At 35.6% G+C, this 24,438-nt stretch overlaps 2 protein-coding genes across 3 annotated transcripts in view; one reads left to right on the top strand and one right to left on the bottom strand.

The window, feature by feature from the left end:
- Positions 1-16,980, top strand: part of LOC126380558 (protein trachealess) — a 142,368-nt gene extending 125,388 nt beyond the window's left edge. Inside the window, exons 7-14 of one of the 2 annotated variants that reach the window (XM_050030050.1) lie at positions 1,563-1,639; positions 3,287-3,376; positions 5,750-5,918; positions 7,950-8,074; positions 9,675-9,868; positions 10,036-10,145; positions 13,364-13,511; positions 13,628-16,980. In XM_050030050.1, coding sequence (XP_049886007.1) covers positions 1,563-1,639; positions 3,287-3,376; positions 5,750-5,918; positions 7,950-8,074; positions 9,675-9,868; positions 10,036-10,145; positions 13,364-13,511; positions 13,628-14,837 — 2,123 coding nt within the window. In that variant the 3' untranslated portion in view covers positions 14,838-16,980. The remainder of the gene's footprint in view (positions 1-1,562; positions 1,640-3,286; positions 3,377-5,749; positions 5,919-7,949; positions 8,075-9,674; positions 9,869-10,035; positions 10,146-13,363; positions 13,512-13,627) is intronic. The other variant, XM_050030051.1, reaches the window with a different exon arrangement.
- A 155-nt stretch (positions 16,981-17,135) lies between these two features.
- LOC126380592 (uncharacterized) lies at positions 17,136-23,115 on the bottom strand. Its single transcript, XM_050030119.1, has 6 exons — positions 22,976-23,115; positions 22,552-22,793; positions 21,539-21,606; positions 20,429-20,548; positions 18,509-18,559; positions 17,136-18,015 (listed from the first exon to the last, which is right to left on the bottom strand). Exons 2-6 carry the CDS (start codon positions 22,736-22,738, stop codon positions 17,929-17,931), a joined length of 513 nt encoding a protein of 170 aa, XP_049886076.1. The 5' UTR covers positions 22,739-22,793; positions 22,976-23,115; the 3' UTR covers positions 17,136-17,928.
- Positions 23,116-24,438: the final 1,323 nt, after the last annotated feature.

Below are 24,438 nucleotides of genomic sequence, written 5' to 3'. Positions count from 1 at the left end.
AATTTACATAATATTTCTATTGGTACACAATCAAGATAATTTGAAGATGATAATTTATCTTAAACACATAAGGCAAAAGGTGCTGATATTATATATGACTCTAATTCATTAAAATACTGGCGTAAGTTTGTAGTTTACAATAAAAATCTTTCACAGAAACTAACAATAAAGCATTCGTGATACGAGTACGCAGTCGTTGTGACATGCTTTCGCGAAGAGCCGCATTTAGTGTTTGGAAAAATCTACAATAGATTTACATAATACAACCGATCATTACGTAAAGAGTCGTGAGGATTCCGTCACAACTTCCTTGCTAGTATATGACTTCTTCACGATGTGTTATGGGGTCGACAGAGACGGTTAAAGGCCTTTCAATAGGTCCTTTGCTTGACGACAATAACTTTTTATTTATAAAAAAAAGGAAAGCTTTTGCCATCCAGTGGGATTCTTCTAAAGGATTCATACTCTAAGGGACCTATTTGATACTTCAAAGACAGCTTGGTAACGTAACGCGGATCGTGCGTTTGTATGTCTGTATGGACATGCCGACGTCACGAACTTCGGTCACGATGTCTCGACGCATGTCCTTGCACTCAATGGACTCGCTTTACCATGACTTCCAAAACTTGTTGAAGTCACTTTCGTTAGATAGGGGAAATGTTACCTAATTCGCGCGTGACTCTCATGTACTAGATAGCTTTTACCAACTCACAAAGTTTATGGCTATTTATGGGTATCGAATTGGCATTTCTAGATGGGGCTAGTCATGGGTTGGATGTGCATAATCTTAGAATTCGAATAAAATCGTTGTGAATGTAATCTGCCGAACGTAGAGTCTAGTTTAAACTTACGTGCGAACGTACTTAATGATCAAGTTTGTTATATTTTTAAGGAGTACTAATGTATGTCAGCACAGAAAACCGGTTTTAATTTCGAGTATTTTGACACTTTCATTTGCAAAGGCAGTACAAAACAATTTCCCGACAAAGTTGTTGCTACTGTGCCGGCCATGTTTCGATCCGTCATGCGCGATGGTATCGGACGGTGTCGGGTTGCGTGTGCGCACCCGACTTCTTTACGACGACGGCTAGCTGGTGGCTTACACGATTTTTGTTACTTTATAACTTTAACAATGGTTGTGACAAACATAATCCTGTTATATTTATAAGTTTAAGAGATAAAGAAAATATGAGTGTCAAAGCTTTCAAAAGCTTAATTGTATGTTTATGACCCAATTTTAATCTTTGGACCTTTCAACTAAACCATGAGCCATGTCAGGGGCCTTTGGCGGCTCAATAATAACCCTGACACCAGGGTTGATGAGGTTGGTAATACACGTCTCACAACTCACACGATAGAAGAAGAACTAAAGGGTAAATGTTAAAAAGCAACGCTATTTATTTGATCTAAATTATAGATGTTATCAATTTTACATATATGTTATAGTAGTTATTAATTCTTTGTATTATAAATATCGAAGTTCATGATGAGTTTTGACTTACTTTAGTAAACCACACTGAATAGGTGTTGTAAGTTATTTAAAGAAGTTTCCATTGTTTCAGGTGCACAGAACCGACGGACATCTGCTGGGCTGGCTATGGAGCTATTTGAACAGCATCAGGGCACACACATTCTTCAGGTAACATTCTTATCTTTGAAATTACTAACAGTACTAAAAAGTAAGTAAAAAGTAACTAATACGTTACCCTGTTATGTTTTGATCGAATGCAGATTTTGATTGTTATGTTAAGAACAAGTATCTGCATTTGTTACAAAAGCAAAGCAATTAAACGGCCGTTTGCTTTCATTATATATTATGGTCAATAAAAAATGCCCCAAAAACCATACACAAAGCCTTTCCACATTCGAACTTGACTTTGTATTGCGCAATCAGTGGCCGACTTCACGGTTTTTTATCGAGCTACCATACAATGGCATGCGCACAATAGATCTACCGCAACACATACCCAAATAACGAAACACCAATTTAATATTTCACCGATTTCACTAAAATTTCATAACAATATTAATAGAATAGAATACACATTCTGGGGCACTTTGAAAGGGTTTGCAAAAAATCTATTATAATGTCGTTCGATCGCGTAAATTATATCGATTTGTGCAATCGATTCTCTGTCATTATAATATTGTGGGTGCTGCGGTTTTCTATTCCGCGGACTGAAAATGGTCGAGTACGTGATTCCTTGGATCGGTTTTTATGTACAAACGTAACTTTGCGGGACAAGTTGTACGTTTTGTTTGAAAAAATAAGGACGTACATGCTGGCACGCGCCTGCCTCTGGTGACTATTGCAAAATTACAGATTAACTAATATACCTACATTTGAGAGGTTAAAAGTTTCGCCTCAAATTCAATTGGTTTGTATTAATAAAATTTTAAAAAATATATAAGTAATATTTTATTAGTGACAAGAAAAAAACTGAATCAATATTTAAGTATAAAAAGATGTTATAAGTTCAGAAAATACTAAAGCTTAAATAAACTAGACACACGTACACAAAGCGTGCCTCCTTAGAAAAAAAAACAAATAGAACAAAATTGACTGCAGGCCATTAGGGAAGTTAATCCAAAATTTTATTCTTATTTCACACTATCATCTTCTACCGTTTAAACGCAGATTTTGTACAAAAAATCTCATTCAATTCGAGAAGTACTTTGTCAACCGTGCTTCTCATTAAAATAAAGATTGAACCAATCTGGGTATAAAAACACTAGATGGTTTATTTCCCTTATCATTTTCGATGCGAAGATGTTTTTATAGTGTCTAATTAATTATTACTCCGTTACGTTATTTGTTACAAAAATACAGACTTATAATTTATAAAGAAAGTAAATCAAATCACAAATGTCAGCGAGTAGGTATCTTCCACGTCAAGGCAAATCGCACTTTATGTTACGAATACGATGGACAAAATCATAGTGTAATCGTGTGATATATACCTAAAATATAAAACGACAGCCTATAGTCTCTTCTAGTGTCACTATGAAGTTAATTTCGTCTGGTGATCGTTTTTATTTACCGCTACTTGTTTAGCTTTTTTATCTATCAAACGATTGGAAATTAAAGTGCGAGTCGTATTCAGAATGCGAAATAAACATTTTGGTACTTTTTATTCTAATTATGTAGAAATCTTATCTAACATTAAACATTATTTCTTAATTGATCATACTTTCTTGTAAAAATCGATAGTCTATTATAAAATCGATCAAGAACTTTAAAAATGTTTGAGTGTCTTTGTGTGACCAAGTTGTTTTTTATTCACAGAGCCTGGATGGATTTGCGTTATCAGTAGCTGCCGATGGAAGGTTTCTCTACATATCTGAAACTGTTTCTATCTACTTAGGATTATCACAAGTAAGTATACCTTTGATTCCCTATTAATCTGCCGCAATAGGTCGGTTGCAGCTGTACCAAGCTTTCATAGAATTGGGAAAAGAGGTTTGAAGCAGTGGGTAGCGTGTTGGCGCATCTCATTCACACACGAACTCACACACTGGTAAGAAGTAGAGGCGAACGATACCATCTGAAATTTTCGGCGGCGCTAGAAAGACATCCGGTGGTAACTGCAACAGATCACAGATAAGTCCTACACACGTGTCGAGTTATGCTCTCTACGTGGGCTGCTTTTATACGTACCTATCTATTTTTTGTCAAGTTTTGATCTCTAAAGGTTTGAGTTTCTTGTAAGGACAGGTTATTGTTTTACAAATTTTATAAATAACGTCTCAGTGTTTTTTCGTTTCAAGCTAAATGTAGACGTTGTAAGGATACCTCTCTAGAACTGTATCGTTTCCAATTTATTTAACGACAGAGGTGTACGTAAAATATGTTTGTTATTTCAACAATGTTAATAATATACTTGGGTAAATAAAGTATTATAAAGAAGTAAGAGTTAAGGTTTGAGCAATGCCGGAAAATGAGTACGCACTTCTGAAACTGTTCAAAGGTACATCGGTCAATAGAAAACCAATTGAGTACAACCTTATCATTAGTCTTACATTTATATTTTAAAAATTTAACAAATAATAAGTGTAAACAACAAAAATACGGTGGCATTTCTATAACGCTCAAAAAGTAAGACATCTAAATAGAATTAAATATTTCGAAATTAAACGGCGCTCTGAAAAGATCCAAAAACTGGGAAATTCTCGTTTCCAACATGGCTGGCTTCAGGGGTGGAGGGACTGAGACGGAAAATGGGGGGAAAGGGACGATGCGACATGCCGGTCACGTTCCGGGCAAGGCGCGCGCGTGCTCTTCATCCTAATGCGGCTGCGAACCTTACCACTCACACACCCCCTAATACTCACACTACCAACGTCTACTAACATCTAAACACCTTTCCAACACACAAGGATCCATAAGTCTTCTTCACCGTCACATGTCTGTGTGTGTAGACATATAAAATACATAAACTTCCTGGTAAATAAACGTAGATACAACTTTCTTATAAGTAAGGCTTCTGTTAGACGCTGCTGCTATATTAAATTCTGTTGCGGGTATTTTTTCGAGGTCCGCAGTAAAGACTGACGATAACGTCGACAATGGGAAATCATATTTTTCCTTTATAGATAAAAGAAGAAAATGGATACTTTATTTTTTGTTTTGACGTGCTTCGGCCTTTTCGAGGAAATTATTTACGTGTCGTTTTTTGTTGATGGCGGTGAAATGTTGGATTATTGGATTACCGATGTATCAGCCGGTTCTTGCAGCGCTGTTAAATGGCGGATTAGAATGAGAGAGAACTTCATTTATTCGTTATAGGTACAATGATTTTACATAAGTTTTAGAAATAAAATAAAAAGGTACATTCACATTTACAATTTTATGTCAACGTCCTGAAATTTGTGGCCCATCAATCGGAAAATCGGTAAACACAATAAAATCCTAAGGATCTTTCTCAGAACAGACCACCGTAATGTCACCATTGTTTCTGGGATTCACATGCAAGGCTTGACTGCGGATACACGTCGCTTGAATGTTTAATAGGGTCCCACAATTTATATTTGATAAATTTATTTAAAGAAACATTTGCATAAGCCGAGAAAGGGTCAGTTTGAAAGTCAAGTTGGCAACCGATTCAGAGGTTGATAGTCATGAAGATGTTACTTTGATAGTTTTTATTTAAATAAGAATAATAATATTAACAACTTGTGGATTTTAGTTATTATCATTTCCCCATATTACGTTTTACACCGTCGGCTACTTTTTGCCTCGTTGGAGAATTTAGGCAATAGACCACGTACCGTTTAGAGCCCCGTTAACTTAATTTTCTCCCATCGCCTCATCGTAAAGTGCATCCTCGTTACGTCTCAGGTTTTGTGTTGTTTCTATGAAGCCACCTGCTATGCGATGCGTGATAACACCCGTTCATTCATATCATAACGATGACAGCGGACGTGCTGACATCCCACCATTCAGTCGTCGGCTGCGACTGGTTTTTGGACGACTGTTGACGTTACATCATGTTTAGTTCAGGATATCATTTGATATCATATCAGGGTATGACATGAATTATGTTGATGCATAATTTGGAGTTACCTTGTCCGATTATGCACTAAATACTTTAATGTGTTATTTAAGGACTACACGAACAGATAATATGTAGATATATTATATACAATAAGTTCACTCTCTTCTTTAAGGTACGGATAATGATAGAATAAATTCCACTTTATCACTTTCGGGGCTTCTGTATCACTAACGCGCAAACTTTATCACAACCAGGTTGAGATGACCGGCAGCAGTATATTCGACTACGTGCACCAGGCAGACCACGCTGAAATAGCAGAGCAATTAGGGCTGTCATTAGCAGGAAGATCAGGAGGCGCAGGACTCAACAGTCCAGCGTCAGGCAGTGAGGAAGGAAGCCAACATGGCACCAATAATCCTGACGGTAAGTATAGGGGAGGACTTCTTTGATGAGTTGCAAAAGAAAATCAGTGTTATATTTGTACAGAAAAATAATTTAAATAAAAAAATCAATAAACGTTTTGTCAAAAGGAGCGTTGACACTCAACATTTTCTGTTGGCTACACCCAACGAGCTATACCGTTATTTTTTCGGCATTTGGTACCTTTTTTAACATTCCCAAGAGAACAACATGACGATTAAATGTTCGTGTTGTCCAACTAAAAGGAGAAAAAACTGCCCAGAATTCAATTATAGTTTCCTTATTTTGGAGGCCGTTGCACCTTCTTCATTCAGCGACAATACCGGTCCCAAAAATTTCACTCAGTATGTCGAATCGTTCAATGCTGTCAATAATAAGTTGTGGTTCAGATTGAAATTAGATTATGGACTCTTCACGGCGCGTTGGGACCTCATGAAACGGTCGCTGGGGTGTCAGTACGCACCTTTATACCAATTGATTAAATATTTAATTTTACTGCTGGGAACGTATCAAACGTTTTGTTGAAATCTGGGCGCCACTGCGTACCTAATTGATTATGGAGCAAAAGAAAATTAAAAGTAATATTTCGTGATATTTCTGTGTATTATTGATACAGGCATAAGTAACTATAGAAATATGCGGAAAAACAGGCGTTGAGTTCATTGTTGACATAATCAGAAAAAAGTTATTCTAATATATTATTACAACCTGCCAGAAGTAACCTATCTCTCGCTTCACTGCACTGCGTTTTTTAACATTTACTGCTGCGGTTATACCTAACGTAAAAAAGTTCATTGAAAGCATTCAAAGTATAAAGACAATTTTGTTTCGTACCTACATAAAATGTGTTCAACGTTAAAAATAACAAAGTTTATATTGTTTGTTTACAATGCAGTTCATATTTATTTTGAATATAATATACAAACACATATTATATGCAGAACGAGCGTAACTGATAAATATTTGACCTTAATTTTTTTCTAAGTTAACGGAAAAATGGCCCTTCCTTTTTTAATTTAGTGCTACGAATACTTCGCTGGTCGTTTTCAATTTACTCTCAGATATGTAAAAAGTATTGATAGGTAAAAAATCAATCAGGATGGAGGTGGTGTGACAGTGAGGTATTGTGCAATGACAGGCGTGGTTAAACGAAGTCACAGAACAGTGGTCCGTGGAGAAGATCGACATTGTCTCCTGATAGGCGTAGAATGCTCATCGGGAGCCGTGTGATGATGCTAGGTAATTGCTGGATGCCAGCGACACTCAAACGTAAAAGAATTCCGTTAAGAAACTGTACAAACTCCTTAGTATAAAAATATTTTGCCACTCTGCAGTATAGCTTTTAATTCGAAAAAAAAAAACAAGTGTTATACCTATTCGTAACATAAAAACGTCTGCCAAGGTTGTAAGCATAACTACACCCTGAGTCAATCTTATTACGTATTGGTACATGTACAAAGGCATGATTCAACGGTGTCCATCATAATGGAAATTGCTGGGCTATTGACGAAGATTGAGTGGTTGATGCGGTTTTACAAAAAGTTTTGCAAGTAAACCGGAGTTAGCTAAAAAAGCTTTTTCTTTAACATCGTTGGATTGACTCATCTCTGCAATTAAGGCGTGAAAATGTTTTCGGTACACTTTATTTACCGTAGATAGTAGGCTTTACTAAAAATATTTTCTATGTAGGTACTTAAACGTTTTAGAAGCACTGTTGAATTTCTCAGAGGCCAGAGCAAGCTTAGTGAAATCAATTAAAGCGTGGTGTTGGCTTGACGGCTCCCAACGCTACTCCACAAATCTTTTAATTAGCCACCCGTGCAATCAATAAGCCAACCAGTCAATCAATTTTACCTCTTTATAACAAGAAAATTAGTTTCTTTTATTACTACGAAAAGATTTCGGATCGTTAAACCATTAAGCCTTACATGTAAAAAATGCGGTCATGAATGTGTTGATTGAATTGAAGTCGATCTTTGTCAGAAGGATGTAAAAGCTATTTAATAAGTAATGCTGTATATTTTACTTCTACAGTGTCGGCACAAATGAGTCTTGCAGCCAGTGGTTCACTGTATCGAGGCATGGATCGGGCCTTCTGCATCAGAATGAAAAGCACCCTCACCAAGCGAGGCTGTCACTTCAAATCCTCCGGATATAGGGTAAGCAAATTCACTGCAATACATACATAAGCTTACAACTACATCCATCGCAAGATGAACTAAGTACCCACAGCTCACCGAGCTTTCTGTTAGACCAAGGTGATAAGTGGTCACTGCAATGAAGGAACGTAATAGAAAAAAAAGCTTAAAGCTTGTCACCGTTCATGTATTTTTGCACAGGGGTAAGAGATAATTTTGTACACCGAATCGAGAAAATTATTCAAATTGCATTAATCATAATCATTTGTGTACAGTTTCTTATCTTCTAGTATTTAGAATGAGAAAATAAATGGACGCTGAATTTTCATTTTCGATCTAGGTTGGAAGAAACAAGGAGGGTGAGCCATCAAGATATGGAGAGAGTGGTAACTGGCGGGTGGGTATCTTGCGGAAAGAAGTGTTGTCTCACAGGAAACGATATAATTTACGGTTTTATGATTTATGTTTCAGGAATAATAATAACATTAAAACATATCAAAAAGTTGTTGGTATAGTGAATCAGAACAGTCGTTTATAATATAAATGAAATAAGTTATCATAATCTTCGTTATTGGTTGCACACGTTATTGCTACATTTACGGCTATAAATGATTTTGTACGATCTCTAACCGCCACAATCACAAATATTATAAGGTAGAAATTAGAATTATTGTAAAGCGCGGGGTGCCGCCGCAAGGCGCAGTCTATGGGCCATAATTTTTGCCTTAACTCGGTGTTAGAACATAAAATGTGATTATATCTCAAGCGACTTGCGAATATCCTACTAGATAGGTACGTAAAATTGTCTGTAATAGATTGTTGTCAGGGTGTAAATTTTCCTTTTATTTCATAAGCTTTTTGTGGACACTTCCTTTGTGTTCAGGGAGTTGCTGGTTTCTTTATAGCGTGTGAATTGGGAATATATGGTTATGTCCTCCTAAGGAGTTCTAAGACTTTTACGTATATATATTTCTACGTTTATCCGTGTGCGAGCTTTTTTGCGGTATAACTAAAGTTTAAAACTAAAATATATTTCATCAAAAGTTGAATGATTACAAAACTCGATAAAGTAGGTAAATTAGAACTTAATATACTCGTAGTGAGGCACTCGTTCAGTAATTACACCCATAATTTGTATTTATCTCAATCTAAATGGCTCATACAGTTCGTACAAGAATCGACAGAGCAATTAGCGTGGCCCGTTTATTACCTCTAAGCTTGGATAACGCGCCCAAGGCTAAGGTTTTATTGGGAAAATTGCAAATTAGTTCATCCTTGATTTCACAGACGATTTGGTACCTGAGAATACTGTTGAGTACGTGCTTTCTGAATTTCGCACGTAAAACAAATAGCTTTTTAAAGTTATCTTGTTACGTTTCTAAAGTTTATCTTCCTGTATGAAACACGTTCCCCATTTGCCGTTTTGAGACAATGAAATGAGGAAGTTTTAATAAGATTATTTATTAGGAACTGTGATCTGTTACGATTTTTTTACTTTATATTTGTTGTGTTTTTAATCCACAGATAGAAGACATTAATATTATTGTAAGCTTCAGATATAATCTTATAAGACTTGGATGTATGCTTTACATGTCTGTGAATCTATTTTCTTTCTTTGCAGGTTGTCTTGATGTTGTGCCGGCTGCGGCCGCAATACACATTTTCTCACAGCCGCAAGTCTCCACCAGCCCTGCTTGGCATGGTGGCGTTGGCAATAGCGCTGCCGCCTCCCTCAGTCCACGAGATCCGACTCGAGTCAGACATGTTCGTCACACGGATCAACTTCGATTTCCGCATCGCTCATTGCGAGCCCAGGTACTTTTATGACAGTTTATCTGCACCATATAAAATCCTACTAGAGCACCTAAAATAAACTTTACCTTAAAAGTTTTCACAGTGACTAATGCAGAGACGCTCTATCTTGTGCCAAGTGAGTTAGCAGGAAATTCCAAGTGGTATAAGTAATCTGTGTTTTGTTACAGTAGGGTATCGGAGCTTCTTGGGTACACGGCGGATGAACTCACCGGCAAGAACCTCTACGCTCTCTGCCACGGCGAAGACGCCAACAAGCTTAGGAAATGTCACGTAGATTGTAAGTTGAACCCCTGTTGTATATAGTCTAGGTACTATAGTCTAAATACTAGGTACAATAATACATAGCGCAATCAATATTTAGTTAATTTCACAGAGGCATTTTATACTATTACATAGCATTGTTATAATTTCAGGATCTTGTGGAGATGCATTTTATGGCTTGTTCTAGTTACTTCCAAAGTGGCCTCGTTCGTCACAGAATGTATCATCGATTGTCTTTTACGATCGCCGATGCAAAGTCCACCCATGACCCAATAGTGTGTGGTGAAATCCTTCGGAGGTTAATGTCGTAACTGTCGATTTGTATTCAGTTTGTACCCTATAGAAATCCATGTCAAGACGACTGGCAGCTCAAGGCGTAAGTGCGGCGTTACGAGGAAAATTTACGACTTCGATGTGTCTTGTACGGTGGGAAATTGGGTTTGCAATCATCGTCGTCTTCGCGTCATACTTTGTCGACTGATTCAATCTCCGTCATTTTCAAAATATCCAATATTGTGCTATGCGGGTGTCACTTCTCTTTAGAACAAATACTATATACTCTGTTTTCATTTACTATTTATTCAATAATATTTTCAGATCCTTTGCATGTTTCAGAAAACCTCAAAAACCAAGCAGAAATTGTCGGGTTATTGCCGATCTTTTAGGTATTTCAATCACGTCTTCTTCATTTCTTTAGTGGATATCAAAAAATATATTATTTCGATTCAAATAATGTAATCTTTTACATATACGTACGATAATATTACTTTTCTACGCATTCGTCAGAGGAATACAATTTAGGCTCGACGCCATGCGCCGGCCCGTCTCTATGTGGGTTGTGATTTGAATAATAATTTTTATACCATCATTTTGGTTTCCTTTCCCTGAACATAGACGTGGGAAACGTCAGTCTTTAATGTCCTGCGAGATAGCTCTTGCTGCCTTTTCGTATTATGTTTCCTGTTGCCTCATTTTTTGTGGTTCCACCTGAAATACTTTGTACGCTTAAGTATATTATAAGATGTTATACATACAGCATGTAACTTTACTCGTGTCGGACCAGCTTAGATAACGATCAAGGGTTGTAGCGACTGCGAATACTGTTGTGATTTTAACTGTTTATGCGAAAGCGAATGTCACTGCGAATGCGAATGGGAAACGTCTTGTCTTTTGTATTAATTGACGTTGATTGATAAATTGGATGGTACACAGCCTATAACCTGGCCAGGAGTTCGCGGTTTGCATAGAAACAAACCACCTGAGCCCCTCTGCGGAGCTACGAGGTGAAGCAGCGTGTCCTCCCGCGATCGGCCGACCTTCAGCACGTCCGAACGTGTTTCTGGGTAACAAAATGTTTCGTTAAAACTTTTGCATTATTAGCTGCGAAAGTACCAGCGAAAGCGAGAATCTAAAATGGTGCGAAAGCCTCGCTTTCGCCCACGTGAAAGCGAAGTATTCGTTACAACCCTACCAGTCAGTATCTGAATCTATTTCGGAAAAAATATATATCACATACATTTATTTGGTTAGTTATTTTTCGAAATAAATTTATACGCAAAGAAATGTTTGGTCCCGCTCAGAATCCGGTACTGACTGCCATATTGCGGGTCCGACACGACTCATGTTACATGCTGTACTATAATATTTGGCATGATTTAAACTTTTTAAAGAACAAATTACAGCAGTTACTAGTCCTACCACTACGGCGGAGCGAAATGGGAATAACTACGACGAATTCTGTGGTGATGGGCGTCGAAAAGCCACCTTCTCGGCTTGGTCGAATTCTTAATACGTAATAAAATTTAGACGATACTAGACAGCAACGAAATACAAATCGTTTCGTACCAATTTCTTTTAACCAAATCAATAAGAATAATAAAAAATGCAACTTCCAAAAATAAACAATGCAATCAATTGCTTACCTCCAATTCATCCTGCAAATTATGATCTCAACTGCTTCTAACGATACTAACTTAGGATCTTATGATAGTCAATAAACATTAAATGAATGGAAGGAATCATGACGTAACGATCTTGTGTCCAATCAGCAAGTGAGGCACATGGCAAGATGGCCGTCGATTCTAACGCCAATCACGACTGGGCGTTAACGTCACACGGTTTTTTTCTAGCACCTTACCCGTTGATAGCTTTACGAGACCATACATTTGAATTTAAAATGTATAATATAGATGCCGGTCAAATGTGGACAAATCGGGAGTAGAATAACAATTGTTTAAATTACCATAGAAGGCCGGGTGTTTGTTAGAAAGCGGGTAATTTAGTTTCAACTGAATACGCCGCCAGGATGCCTGATGGCGTTATTGACGACACTCAAACGTTATAATATTCAAATTTTTACATTAGGTAATAAAATTAAATACTTATGTTTGAGACTTCCGATATTTATGTGGATGCTTTGGAATGCTTAAGACAAAATAAAACGAATGTCTAATGGTCTAATTTAAATAAATAACAATAGGCAATAAGTACCTCTGACAACAATTGAAGTTCTATTTACTTGGTGCTACTTACTTTAGTAAAATATTTGGTCTGATCGACGCGTTAATCGTTAAATATCTTGATCGAACGGGTTACGGAATTTAGTAAGCTCCATGACGATGGCGCTTTAATTCATTCTAACACTTTTTGGCCGAAGTCCAAGTGCATAGATTAATTAATAAATGGCAACTTCCAACAATACACAATGCGACAACAAACCAAAACGCGAGTTAGTCTTAATGACTCACGTAGCACAATACACGTGTTCATCACTTTGTCTTTTGTATACGCAATTGATTGAATATAATGTGCAGTTGCTATATTATTATCGACATATTGCATATTTAGTTTACAAATGACATTGAATGCCATCAGCAGAACGAACGTATAGTATCTTATTTGCATTATGTATGTCATGAGGTCATAATTCCAGATTAGTCTTCGTGGCATGTACTATTTCTTTCCAAATAAATCTTCTCTAAAGAGTTCGTGTCGGGCCTCGCTAGAAAGGGTTCTTTAGGAGTTCGTAGGACTGAAAGGCTGTCTACAGTTTTTGAGTACGTTTTATATAATGATACTAAATTCAACTTTCGCTGACTTTTATAAAGACGTTTCGCAGTTCCATTCGGAGGTGAACTGTTTTTAAACCACTTCAAAACTATTAACTATAGACGTCTAATTCCTAAATGGTAAAATATCAGATGTTGCTAATAAAACTTCGCTTCTTTGTTTCAGTAATGAACAAAGGGCAAGTGTTGACTCACTACTACAGAGTGATGAACAAGCTGGGTGGCTACACGTGGATGCAGACGTGCGCCACCGTTGTCTGCTCCTCCAAGAACGCTGAGGAGCAGAACATTATTTGCGTTAACTACGTCATCAGGTAAACATAGTATTCAGCTATAATACAAAATTCGATGTATCCACAAAATTCGATGTATCCACATCGAATTTTGTATTCTACTTTCTGTTGATAATTCACATACATCATGTTTACAGTGGTCGCGAATATCCGAACACGGTGATGGACTGCTGTCAATTAGAAGAAAGCGTGCAAGGAGTGAAGCGAGAAGAAAATACCGGAGACCCCGAGAACGGTCCACCAGACGCGGATACGTCCGGTGGACCTCCCCCGCCTTCTCGACATCCGACGGAAAGAACTGAAGCTCAGGCTAATTCGGACTCGGCTTCCGCAGCACCGGTCCCAACCTCAGACGTTACTCACCTCACTAGACTGAACGACACCCAACCACTACCTCTTCACACCAACCCTGAAAGAACCTCACCTATGCCCGCCAGAAGACTAAAGAAACGGAAGCACACCACAGATTGCGATGATGAAGAACGAGATGAAGACAGGCGAAAGTCGTCATCAAACCCTGGAGCTGCTATTTCCCCTGCTGAACGAGACATGACCAAAACCAATTTAGCGATACCCGAAGGATCAACGGACGCCACTTCAGTAAGAGATCTGGAAAATGCTATGTCCAAACATTTGCCTTCAGTAACTTTAGATGGTAAGGAAATTTCACATCGGCCTACCGATTTTTCAACAGACGCATTGCTAAAACAACAGCAACAGAAGTCCACGATCCAATGGATAGGAACACAAAATCATCACCTGAACCATTTGAACAGACAAATTCCTGGCAACCACACGTCGACACCAGCATCAGCTTTGTTAAGGCAATTGTATGCAAATCGGGAAAGTGTAATTCGAAGCAATTTTTTGGGCGATGGTAGAACTGGAGGTTACTACTCTAGTGACGGTCAATCAGGTCCACTGCCTACTCCACCAGGCAGCGAAGGGTCAGGTTATGGTGAACAATTAGCTCACAAGGGTACTGATATAGGTTCTTTAGCTTACGGTGGTTATGCTGATTATCATTCGGCTATGACACCTCCCGGGTCGGTGTCGCCTAGAGACAAACAGCAATATGCTCTATCATACGATAACAGTGCCTATTCGGAGGCTCTGAGGCATTCTTACTTAGGTGAAGCGCCATTGCCGCTGAAACCACAAGCTTATTCCGCTGTGCCTGGTGCTTTGGACTATGCATCTTCTTTAGATCAGTCACAGTTCTTCCATCCTCCATCGTCGTTTCATTTATATCACCCTCAAGCGCACCCGACGCATGCGACTCATGCTCATCAGCCTGTTGATAAGTCGGCTCCACCAAACACTAACTGGTATTCAGCTGGTTCATAACCAAGTAGCTCTTATGCGCGGTAGCGTGCTGAGTCTGGGATTTACAATAAATCACTTTTGGCGGTTGCAATAAAATGTTTGTTCAATAATTTGTTTCATTATTGGGTTTACGAAAACTCTGTTGTTAAGTTTAGTATTTTTGTTATCGTTGAACAAACGTTAAACCGATGTGACATTCCATTTTTGGATTTGACTTAAGTTAGTCACAATCACGTAGATGTTGTAAATAATACAAGATATTCTGTTTTCTTTAAAGAAAAACCTAGTTATTGGGAATTGTATACGGACAAAGACTTCAAAATTATTGACCGGTACATAAGTATACCGAGTTTGACTATTACAAATACTCAGTCAACATTACGATAATGACAACTCTTGAAGCTTTTAATTATAATTATTTTTGGAAAAATTATAATTATAGCTATTTCTTTAAGTTTAATATACATTTGTGCCAAATACTTGGTGCTTGTGGCACTGGATCGATGCATTTGCAGTTAGCTTATTCAATGACCATTGAGTAATAGAAGTACGCTTCAATTTCACGAGGATAATGTAATAATAATGAATAAATTGTAAGGGTGTCATTGTCAGAAGCTTCTCCTTAACAAGATTAGGGTTGTCTTTTCGAATCAATAATATACATTGAGCATCAAAGTTAGAAAGGCTAGAAGAAGTTATAAGTTATAGGCAATAAGATTTAGTTAATAACTTTGATTCTGAAGACACCCGTGGGCTATACCTATAACTATAGCTTATTGCATATCATTTAAAAGTAAGCTTTTGTAAATTATTGTACCATAGTTAGTACGTCACGACTGTATCTAGGCGGTAACATTACTTTAACGCTGTACATTCTAGATATAAGTTCTGACATCATTTCAATTTTTACATTTTCATCTTTTCTAGGTAAGTTGATTAAAAACCTCGTGGTAAATAAAATACACTTATATATAAAATAAACTGTCTCTAGACGTCCCACTGCTGGGCACAGTTCCTCCTGTCGTTTTCGTACGTTTTATGTTATGAGGGACTTTACAGGCTACGTTTCCCAAAAATGTTATAGATGGCGTCGGGTACATAATTATTCAAAAATACAATGTAATGGTAGAAGCATGTATAAAAATATTTGTTGTTTGATATTTGGATCACATTATTTATAGAATTACGTTGCTCTTTATTTTGATCAGAATAATACTGGGCCATTATTTATATCTAAAAACAATGATAAAAGATGCATATGTCTGCTATCCATGAAATTAGAAGTGTAAACGAAGAAAATAAATTACAGCGCCAGCTTATACTGTTTTTGGGGAAAGTAGCCTGGAAATTTCTCATTATCACAAACAAAAATTTTCAAAACAAAATTAACATAGCACAGCACACATTTTACTAAAAAACTTTGAAATGTTGTCTTTTGAAATAATTTTATTAGTGGACGTAAGAACCCCTTGTAAATATGCGTATCATGTAATAAATTACTTTTTTTATTATTTTAATAATGCTCAACTTTTAGGTGCTAACCTAAGTATGTTGCACTCATTTTGTTGGTACACTGTTTATATTATTTCGAGTGTGTATTTCCGAGTCTTCTTATTTAAAACTCGACCTCAACAGTAATGACAATACATTTGTCTCGTTAACTTCATAGTGCCAATTCGTAAGGTACGGCAAATTATTTCTCGAGAACATTCCAGTATAATAAGAAACATTTACAAATTTTTATTCTTTCATGACAATTGTGTTTAACTTTCGGTAAAATACTCAAATGAACAGACTTGTATAATATATTTGTTTTAAACCAAATTTCATTTCTTATTTTTATATAAAAATATTTAAAATAAGATGATTAGGTAGATATTATTACAGTAATTGGTAAAACATATTTATGCTATTTTAACTGTGCAATACGAGTGGAAAATGTTGTTCATTTCGATTTTTAAAGGCTTCGTTAATGTATCGTAATTTAAGATAATTATCATTAAAATTGTAGTACAGTTGTAATTATTATTAAAATGGGAATAGGCTTGTAATGCAATTATCTGTTATTACGTTATAAATTTGTTTTTTTTTTTTTATCTAAAGACTTTTCTCCATATTTTTACTTTAACTGCTATAAAATGAACGAAACCGTACTTAAGCAAATTTAATTTCTCTGAGTAAATAAATGATTAAGAATTTTCAATTTTAATTGTTTTATTTTGCGCACGAACGTAGCACCAGGATATTTATAAGTATGCAATACATAATAATTAAACAATATATATTATTTTATAATTATGTTTTTATTTCAGTCACAACTTATTATAAACAATGTGTAACAGTCAATGTTAATGTGAATTTCAATAAAATATATCGATTGAAATAGTTATAAAAATAAAAAAATACGAGTAAATGCTAGAGATTCAAATAAATACAGATAAAATATTTGTATAATGGACGGACAGAAAAGTCTTGCATCTTAAGCCTAATTAAGAGTAAATAACCTCCTTTGAAATAGGTAAAAATGCGATATGTAAAGCTATGTATAGCATTTACATTTATTAGCTACATTACTATCAGGCACTTTCTGAAAACCTACCTGTAATTATTATTCTATGTTTCTATACAATAAAAAATAGAAACATTTCTCGTAATTAGATATAAAGTAACTATCTTGTACTGCACATTGGCGCGTATCATATTTTACGTTAAATATAAACATTCATAACGCGAGCATAAGGTATATTTATATATAAACGCAAATATACTATAGTAATAGTATAAATATATAACGCAAAAACTATAGTTGTTAGTTGTTGTATTTTTGCGTTTGCGTGCGTTTCATTTTAGGTAAGTATAGTATTTTTTAAGTATATATATATATATACTTTCGTGTTGTTTTTTTTTCTTTTTAAAAGTACCTCACAATGTTTTTTAAATCTCGAGAAATTGAGACCCTTGGCTATGGATGTATGTTAAACGATAATTATAATACTTAATATAAGTTCCAAATTCATTACAATATAAAATCAAATTCATATGATTAATTTTGTTCACTCGCTACACTACAACAGAAGATACAAGTTACCTTATTTAAAAATAGCCGTCAAGGCTAGTATTCAACTAAAATCTCGATATTGGGAGACTGCATCGCGAGGATAATCTGGTATTGAGACAAGACGCAGAGCCAACAGTAGATCTGAAAATAATAAAAGCATAAAGTTAATCAAATTATGCTGGAATTAATCTATTGTCTTGAGGACGATTATCTAAAATTTTACATAACGAAGTATATCTGTTTATCATTATTACATAATTCCTAATTGGTTACGGAGAGCCACAACTCAACAATCAATCAGTTTACAAAGTTACAAAGTCCTAGGATAGAATTTACACAGTTTGCCTACTTTGGTTTGTAATAGCTTAGGTATGTATCTTGTGGGTTATGCACTATTACGGCGTACTTAACTATTGGCCAGGCCAATCGTAGATCTTGGTCTACGGGAACCCATTCTAATTTTCTTTACATACTAATTAACTAGCTAAATTTACTGCCTTTTAGCTTTTGTGCCTTTTACGTTATGGGAGTTAGAGGTATGTATAAAAAACGTATGAGCTAGAATGGATAGAAATGCCTCAGGACAGTGAGATTGAGACATATTATGTGTGAAAAGAAAGTACATAATACTTACGTTGTATGCCATCCACAGGAAGTCAAGAAGTGCAGCGAATGTAGCATCCAGCTGAAACAGAATAATAATTGGATAGTTTCGTAGGTCAAAGGTAAATTATGAAATTCTGATTACTAAAAAGATAGATCTAAAGGTCACAAAAACATTTTTTTTTTCTATTTAACCTTTTTATGAATTTTAAAAAAGAAAAATATAAAAAGTGCGCCATTTTGTCACGTTTTTCTACGACGTCATAGGTTGCTTTTCATACAAATTCCACAGTAATTTTGTGTTTTGACGTTTAGTAAAAAGCAACTTTTTTATTTTCTATAAATTCGGGTTTGAGCACAATCTCACTTGTTAGTGAAAAAACGATAAAACACCCATTAAATTATACGCAAAATTAGAGTACAGTATTAGATGTTTTTTAACATAACATAAACTCACGACTATATCCCAATTGGGGTAGTCAGAGGTACATCCATCACAAGATGAACTAAGTATCCAACTGGGTGAGTGAAAACTGTACTTTAGATAAATGAATAACTCCAAATGATATTAGGTATCATTGATATTTTGAATATAAAAAATTAATCCGGATCATCATGAATTTTTAGCAAATGATGTAATTTATAGATGGCTAAATTAGCTTCTCTGCGGTACTCATACTAAGAGTAAAGAAAAAACTTGGAATTTATTTCGATGCTTTTAATACTAAACTAAGAGATTGTGCTATGTCCAATAGACTTTACTCATGGACAATAGGCTCTTAAAATGTCACCATAATATTCCATCATATCATTTTTAGGGTCCCAGTGCAAGTTGTCTTATATACACTGGTGGACAAAAAAATACGCATCAAGTTCTGTTGCCGGGGTTTTTAATAACTATTTACAAAAATAATTATTATATGTCTTAAGTTACGTATTATTTTGAAGAGATCACCAAACGAGAGATAATAAAAAGAAAACAATATGACAAATAATTTGCGTAGAGTATTTTTCCAAATGTCCGGTAACAAAACTTGAGTCCAATTTTTTGTCCACCAGTGTAAGTAAATAGGTAACCTTTTTCTAGACAGATAGATAGATACATAAAATGCTACAGGATTAAGGGTGTAAGTCACAATCATAGAGATTCTAGTCACATTCGCAAAACAAACTGATTTTGTTGTCTGGTTTGACCAAAAAACATTTTTTTTATTCTACTTTATTATTTCTATTTGAAGATCATAGCCTAAGAGCATTTTCTGTGGCCAAGACAAATAAATAGCTTAAAAATACTTGTAAATAGGTATGTATATATTTGTTTCAGTCAGCTTATATGGTACATTTATAGAGTAAGTAGGTAGTAAATATGCATCAGGTCCCAGTTATATTTTAAGATTATTTACTAAATTATAATGTTACCAAAAAATATCCTTCGCAAAGCCATAACCAGAAAAAAACATAGCAAAATTTCATTACAATCTATACACATTAACTTCAAATACAGAATGCACACGTAACATGTAAAATAAAAAAGAAAAGTACAACATAAATACACAATGGCTCCGATTCCTGCAGACACCTCCTAATTTTATTTTATACTCGTCATTTTCTTGTCCGCCGAAATGGAAAGGGACGGATGATTGCCAACAAGTTAATTTTAAAATGAATAACCCGTGCGAATTAAATAGGCATCTCGCTGGTATGCATTCTGTTTGACGTGCTGTCTACTTAATTCTGTCGGGTTATTGGCTGATGTAAAACAACAAAAAATTTTTAGACGGTTTAAACATTTTTTATTTGTTACTTTGTATTCCATAAATTTTATGCCTGTCGATTACCCGTCCCTTTCTTTTTCAATGGATAACAAAATGACAGGTTAAAATAATTTAAAATAAAATTAGATGGCGTCTACAGGAATTATCACCAATATTGTAATAAAAATTATACTCACATAGATGTAGTAACCGCCAAGGAGCCACAATCCGAATATTAACTGGAAGACTATAATGAGGCCCATAGTGATCATCCATGGTAATAACAATCCACGCATCCATATGTCCATGCCGACAACCTGAAATTACATAATCAACTATTAAAGTTATATAACACAGGGTGTCGGGAATATAAGAATTATTAGTGTAAATCTGAAGTTAGGAACATCTTATGTAGTAATCTGCAAAAAGGAAACACGACAATAGTGGTTTAATTTTGAAATTATATAATTGTCATTAACACATACACAGCAAGTTCTTAATGTTTGTTCCAATGTTTTTTAGTGAAACTTGCAAGATCCATCTACTAGACATCTAGGGCTCTCAGATGAGCATTAAGCATCACATCATACATTTTTAAGCCTGCTACAATTGGCATTACATGTGTGCAACTTGTGAACTTGATCTACTTATGTTAGGTCACAAGTACTTCTTCTCATCATATGGGTTCTGAGGTTGAATACCAACCTCATCAACCCTGATATCAGGGTTGTTACTGAGCTGCCAAAGGCTCCTGACATGATTCATGTAACAACTACTTACTTACATTAGTAAGTAGTAACCGGGACCAAAGGCTTAACGTGCCTTCCGAAGCACGGTCATCTTACTTTTTGGACAATTTGGTGATCAACCTATAATGTCCTAACCAAACTAGGGATCACAAAGTGATTTTTGTGATTTGTCCCCACCGCGATTCGATACCGGGACCTCCGAAGAGTACTTATATGTATACACTTTGATACCATGGTATCATGTGACATGTCACATTAACTTTTTTGACATTAAACTGTAAATCTCATTAAATGTCAAATATGATAGTGCGACAGGGTTCTAAAGTGGGTAGGTACATGATATTACTCATGACCATTCATTATTCCCGATACATCTAACAAAGGAGCCGTTTTCAAGATTAGAACACAACTCTATAAATACTAAATAGGAATTGTAACCGCAACTTGCTTCTTGTCAAATTAATAGTTATAACAACTACATCTAACAATGGGGCTATGTAACAGTATCCAATCTCATTAAGGACATTAATTACACATGACTCAGGATTCATTACTTACCATTAGAATAGAAGACACAATGAGGGTGATTAGAATAACTATAAAGATTATTCCAAATACTTGCAGGGCTGAAAAAAATTTATTAAATATTATTACTTGTGATGGACAGATATTTAATTCACTAAACCATGTCATGTAAAACCTATTTGATACAAAACCCCTTCATTATATTTATTATTTTTGATGTGGGACTTTCCAGGCTACATTTCCTAAAAAATATATAAATATATAAATCCTATCCTTTGCATTAATTTCCAATTTCCAAAAAATCCTTCTATTTTTATGGATAACCGGCATATTTTATTAAAAAATATATATAAATGAAGACCCTTGTTACACCTAGGCACAAACCATCTCCACACCTTATTATTCTGATCAAAATAAAGAGAAGCAATATAGGTAGCAACATAATTCTATATCCAAATATTATGTAAACAATTATTTTTTTACACAACTTTGTCATTACATTTTATTTAATCTACCTGAGCAATGAGAAAATAGTTAATTACCATGTTGAATCTGAGCAGCATATATATTTTTGGGGAACATAGCCTGGAACGTCCCTCATTTCAATTTATTAACCTCTTATCTGCTGAGATTCCACACTCAATAAATTTTATATTGCGTCTGGTTGAGATCTGCAATCCGGCATTCGAAAGGTAAAACCTAGCCTAACCTAACTTATTCATTATAACATTTCTAACAGGCTAAAATCAGAGGTATGATGAATATCATATTTTTTATGCAGTGTCATCTTAACACTATCCTGTTATAATTGAAAACCCTGTTTCTATTGTGTGGTACTGGAAGCTTTATAGCTTCACAACATCGTCAACACATGTTGCACCACAGATAAAAATGAAACCAACTAGATTTGAAAAATGTTAATGCAGCAGCCAAGAAATGCTTAAATAATTTGTATGTACCTTACTGCTTTAATTATAAATTATTTAATGGCTCAGTGTATGACCTACTTTAACTAGAATCGTAACTAGAAATGTTTTTATACTTACATCCTCTAACATCAGCTTCAAACAGTGGGTTCCAGAGTTGCGTGGAGTCTCCTCCGCACATCTGGTACACGATGAACGTGATGAGGACCACGCTCATCGCGGCTGTATAAGCAGCCACCGCCCGGCTTCCGGTCTTCACATTTGACGACCAAATGCATGGCGACCAGCACGACTCGAGCACAGGCATCCTCACAAACTACTCGATCTTTGGCTTCACAATACAAAATAACCCTCGAGAGGTCCTGCAACCGACAATAGTTACCGTTCAATTATTTGTATACACGCGAAACTATGCCACACCCAAACAACTTTATACTGAAACTTTTTGAGGCAACTGTGTGAAGTTACCAACTACATAAATAAATTATACATAATTCTCTATCGCTTCTAAATATGAATTATCATTTTATTAATTAAAACTTACTCAGAAATATAATTTTCCGGCAAAACACAACCAAAGTAACCAAACTTCAAGTTTTAACCGTAAATAAACTCTGACAGACGATACGTACGACACGACATTGACACTTTGACAGTATTTGACGTTTTTTGAGACGCCACCCACTGAACAATAAAGTGGCACAAGAGTGAACATCGTGCAAGCCACGAGCAAACCAAGTAGTGTTGAACGTGTGTGTGATGTCAGAAACCGATAACTTATCGGTTTTAAAAGAAATACATTTTACATAAAATTAAAGAGTGAAAATGTTTAAAATTCTGTAAATACTTTCTTTCTGAGAACAAATAAATTTCAGTATTTCGTATCCTACAAAATCCTGCATGAGAATAGCTTGCTTATAGCGCCCTCTGTTATCGATATTGCCAACTTTTAATGTACGTTCTTTTTTTATCTAGCTCAGTACCTAGTTGTTCTTATTAACGCTAGAGGGAACTGTTAGATTAAATGTTCTGTTGAAATAGGTAGACCAGGTACATAAATATTGATTATTTTTTCTAATAGGTACCTAAGCATATTTTATTAGGTCTTTAGTATTTTGTAGGTAAACCAAAATTAGGTTGGTAGGTGGGTATCATTATGTCGTAACAGATGCGTCTCGTATATCTTTATTTTAGAAGTCTCCATTATGATTAGATTACAATACTTACGTTACTTAGTTTCTGCTTCATGGCTTCAAGCCTAGTACCTATCTATCGAGCAGGGCAGAGGAGCAGATTCTCATGGGATAATGAATCCATATGCGAAGCACTTAAGTATACTTACTACTTTTAATAAATAAATTTGCATTCAATGGCATTGGTCGTGACTTGGTATCAATAAGCCGTTAGAAAGTTAATAAGGATATAGGTAGGTACCTATTACCTATAATAAAATTGACCGCCAATTAGTAAAACAAAAACCTCGTGTGAAATGGATAAAAATCTAAATAATATATAATACTTACACGAGTTATAAGTAATACGGGTAGGAAGTACATACTTATATAAACTTAAGCCCGTAATCCTTAATGGGGTGGGTAGAGCCGCAAGTTATCAGAACACGACTTGATGAACCGTATGGTCACTAGGCTGCGTCGCCTATAATCCATCGTGTTAGAAAAGACACAATCCATAATGTACCTACCTAAGTACCTAGTTGTCTTGCCGACAAACGAAACATGAAAGTTCACAACTATGGTTCTAATGACATATGGCCCTTACTGACGTCCCTTAATTACGTCCCTACCTTACCCTACCTACCTACCCCTACTACCCTATTTACCTTATGGCCCTTAATTACGTTGGGAAATACCTTCCGAACGTACTTACTACTTACGTTTACTTACTGAAATACTTACTCCACTCGAGGAAAGCTTACATGTTGGAAGTTGGAACGATATACCCACCTACTAAGTATAAAGTATTTCACTCTGAAAAAAAAACTTCACG

Source organism: Pectinophora gossypiella, chromosome Z (genome assembly GCF_024362695.1).
Source record: "Pectinophora gossypiella chromosome Z, ilPecGoss1.1, whole genome shotgun sequence".
NCBI classification, from domain to species: Eukaryota; Metazoa; Arthropoda; class Insecta; order Lepidoptera; family Gelechiidae; genus Pectinophora; species Pectinophora gossypiella.
Note: the sequence above shows the minus strand (reverse complement) of the source record. Positions and strands in the feature narration are given on the sequence as shown.

Coding starts and splice junctions, on each gene's coding strand:
- LOC126380592 (XM_050030119.1), bottom strand. CDS start 22,738: ATGCCTGTGCTCGAGTCGTGCTGGTCGCCATGCATTTGGTCGTCAAAT. Junction 21,607..22,551: donor TGAAGCTGATGTTAGAGGAT/GTAAGTATAAAA, acceptor AATTTTTTTCAG/CCCTGCAAGTATTTGGAATA. Junction 18,016..18,508: donor TCCTGTGGATGGCATACAAC/GTAAGTATTATG, acceptor TATTATTTTCAG/ATCTACTGTTGGCTCTGCGT.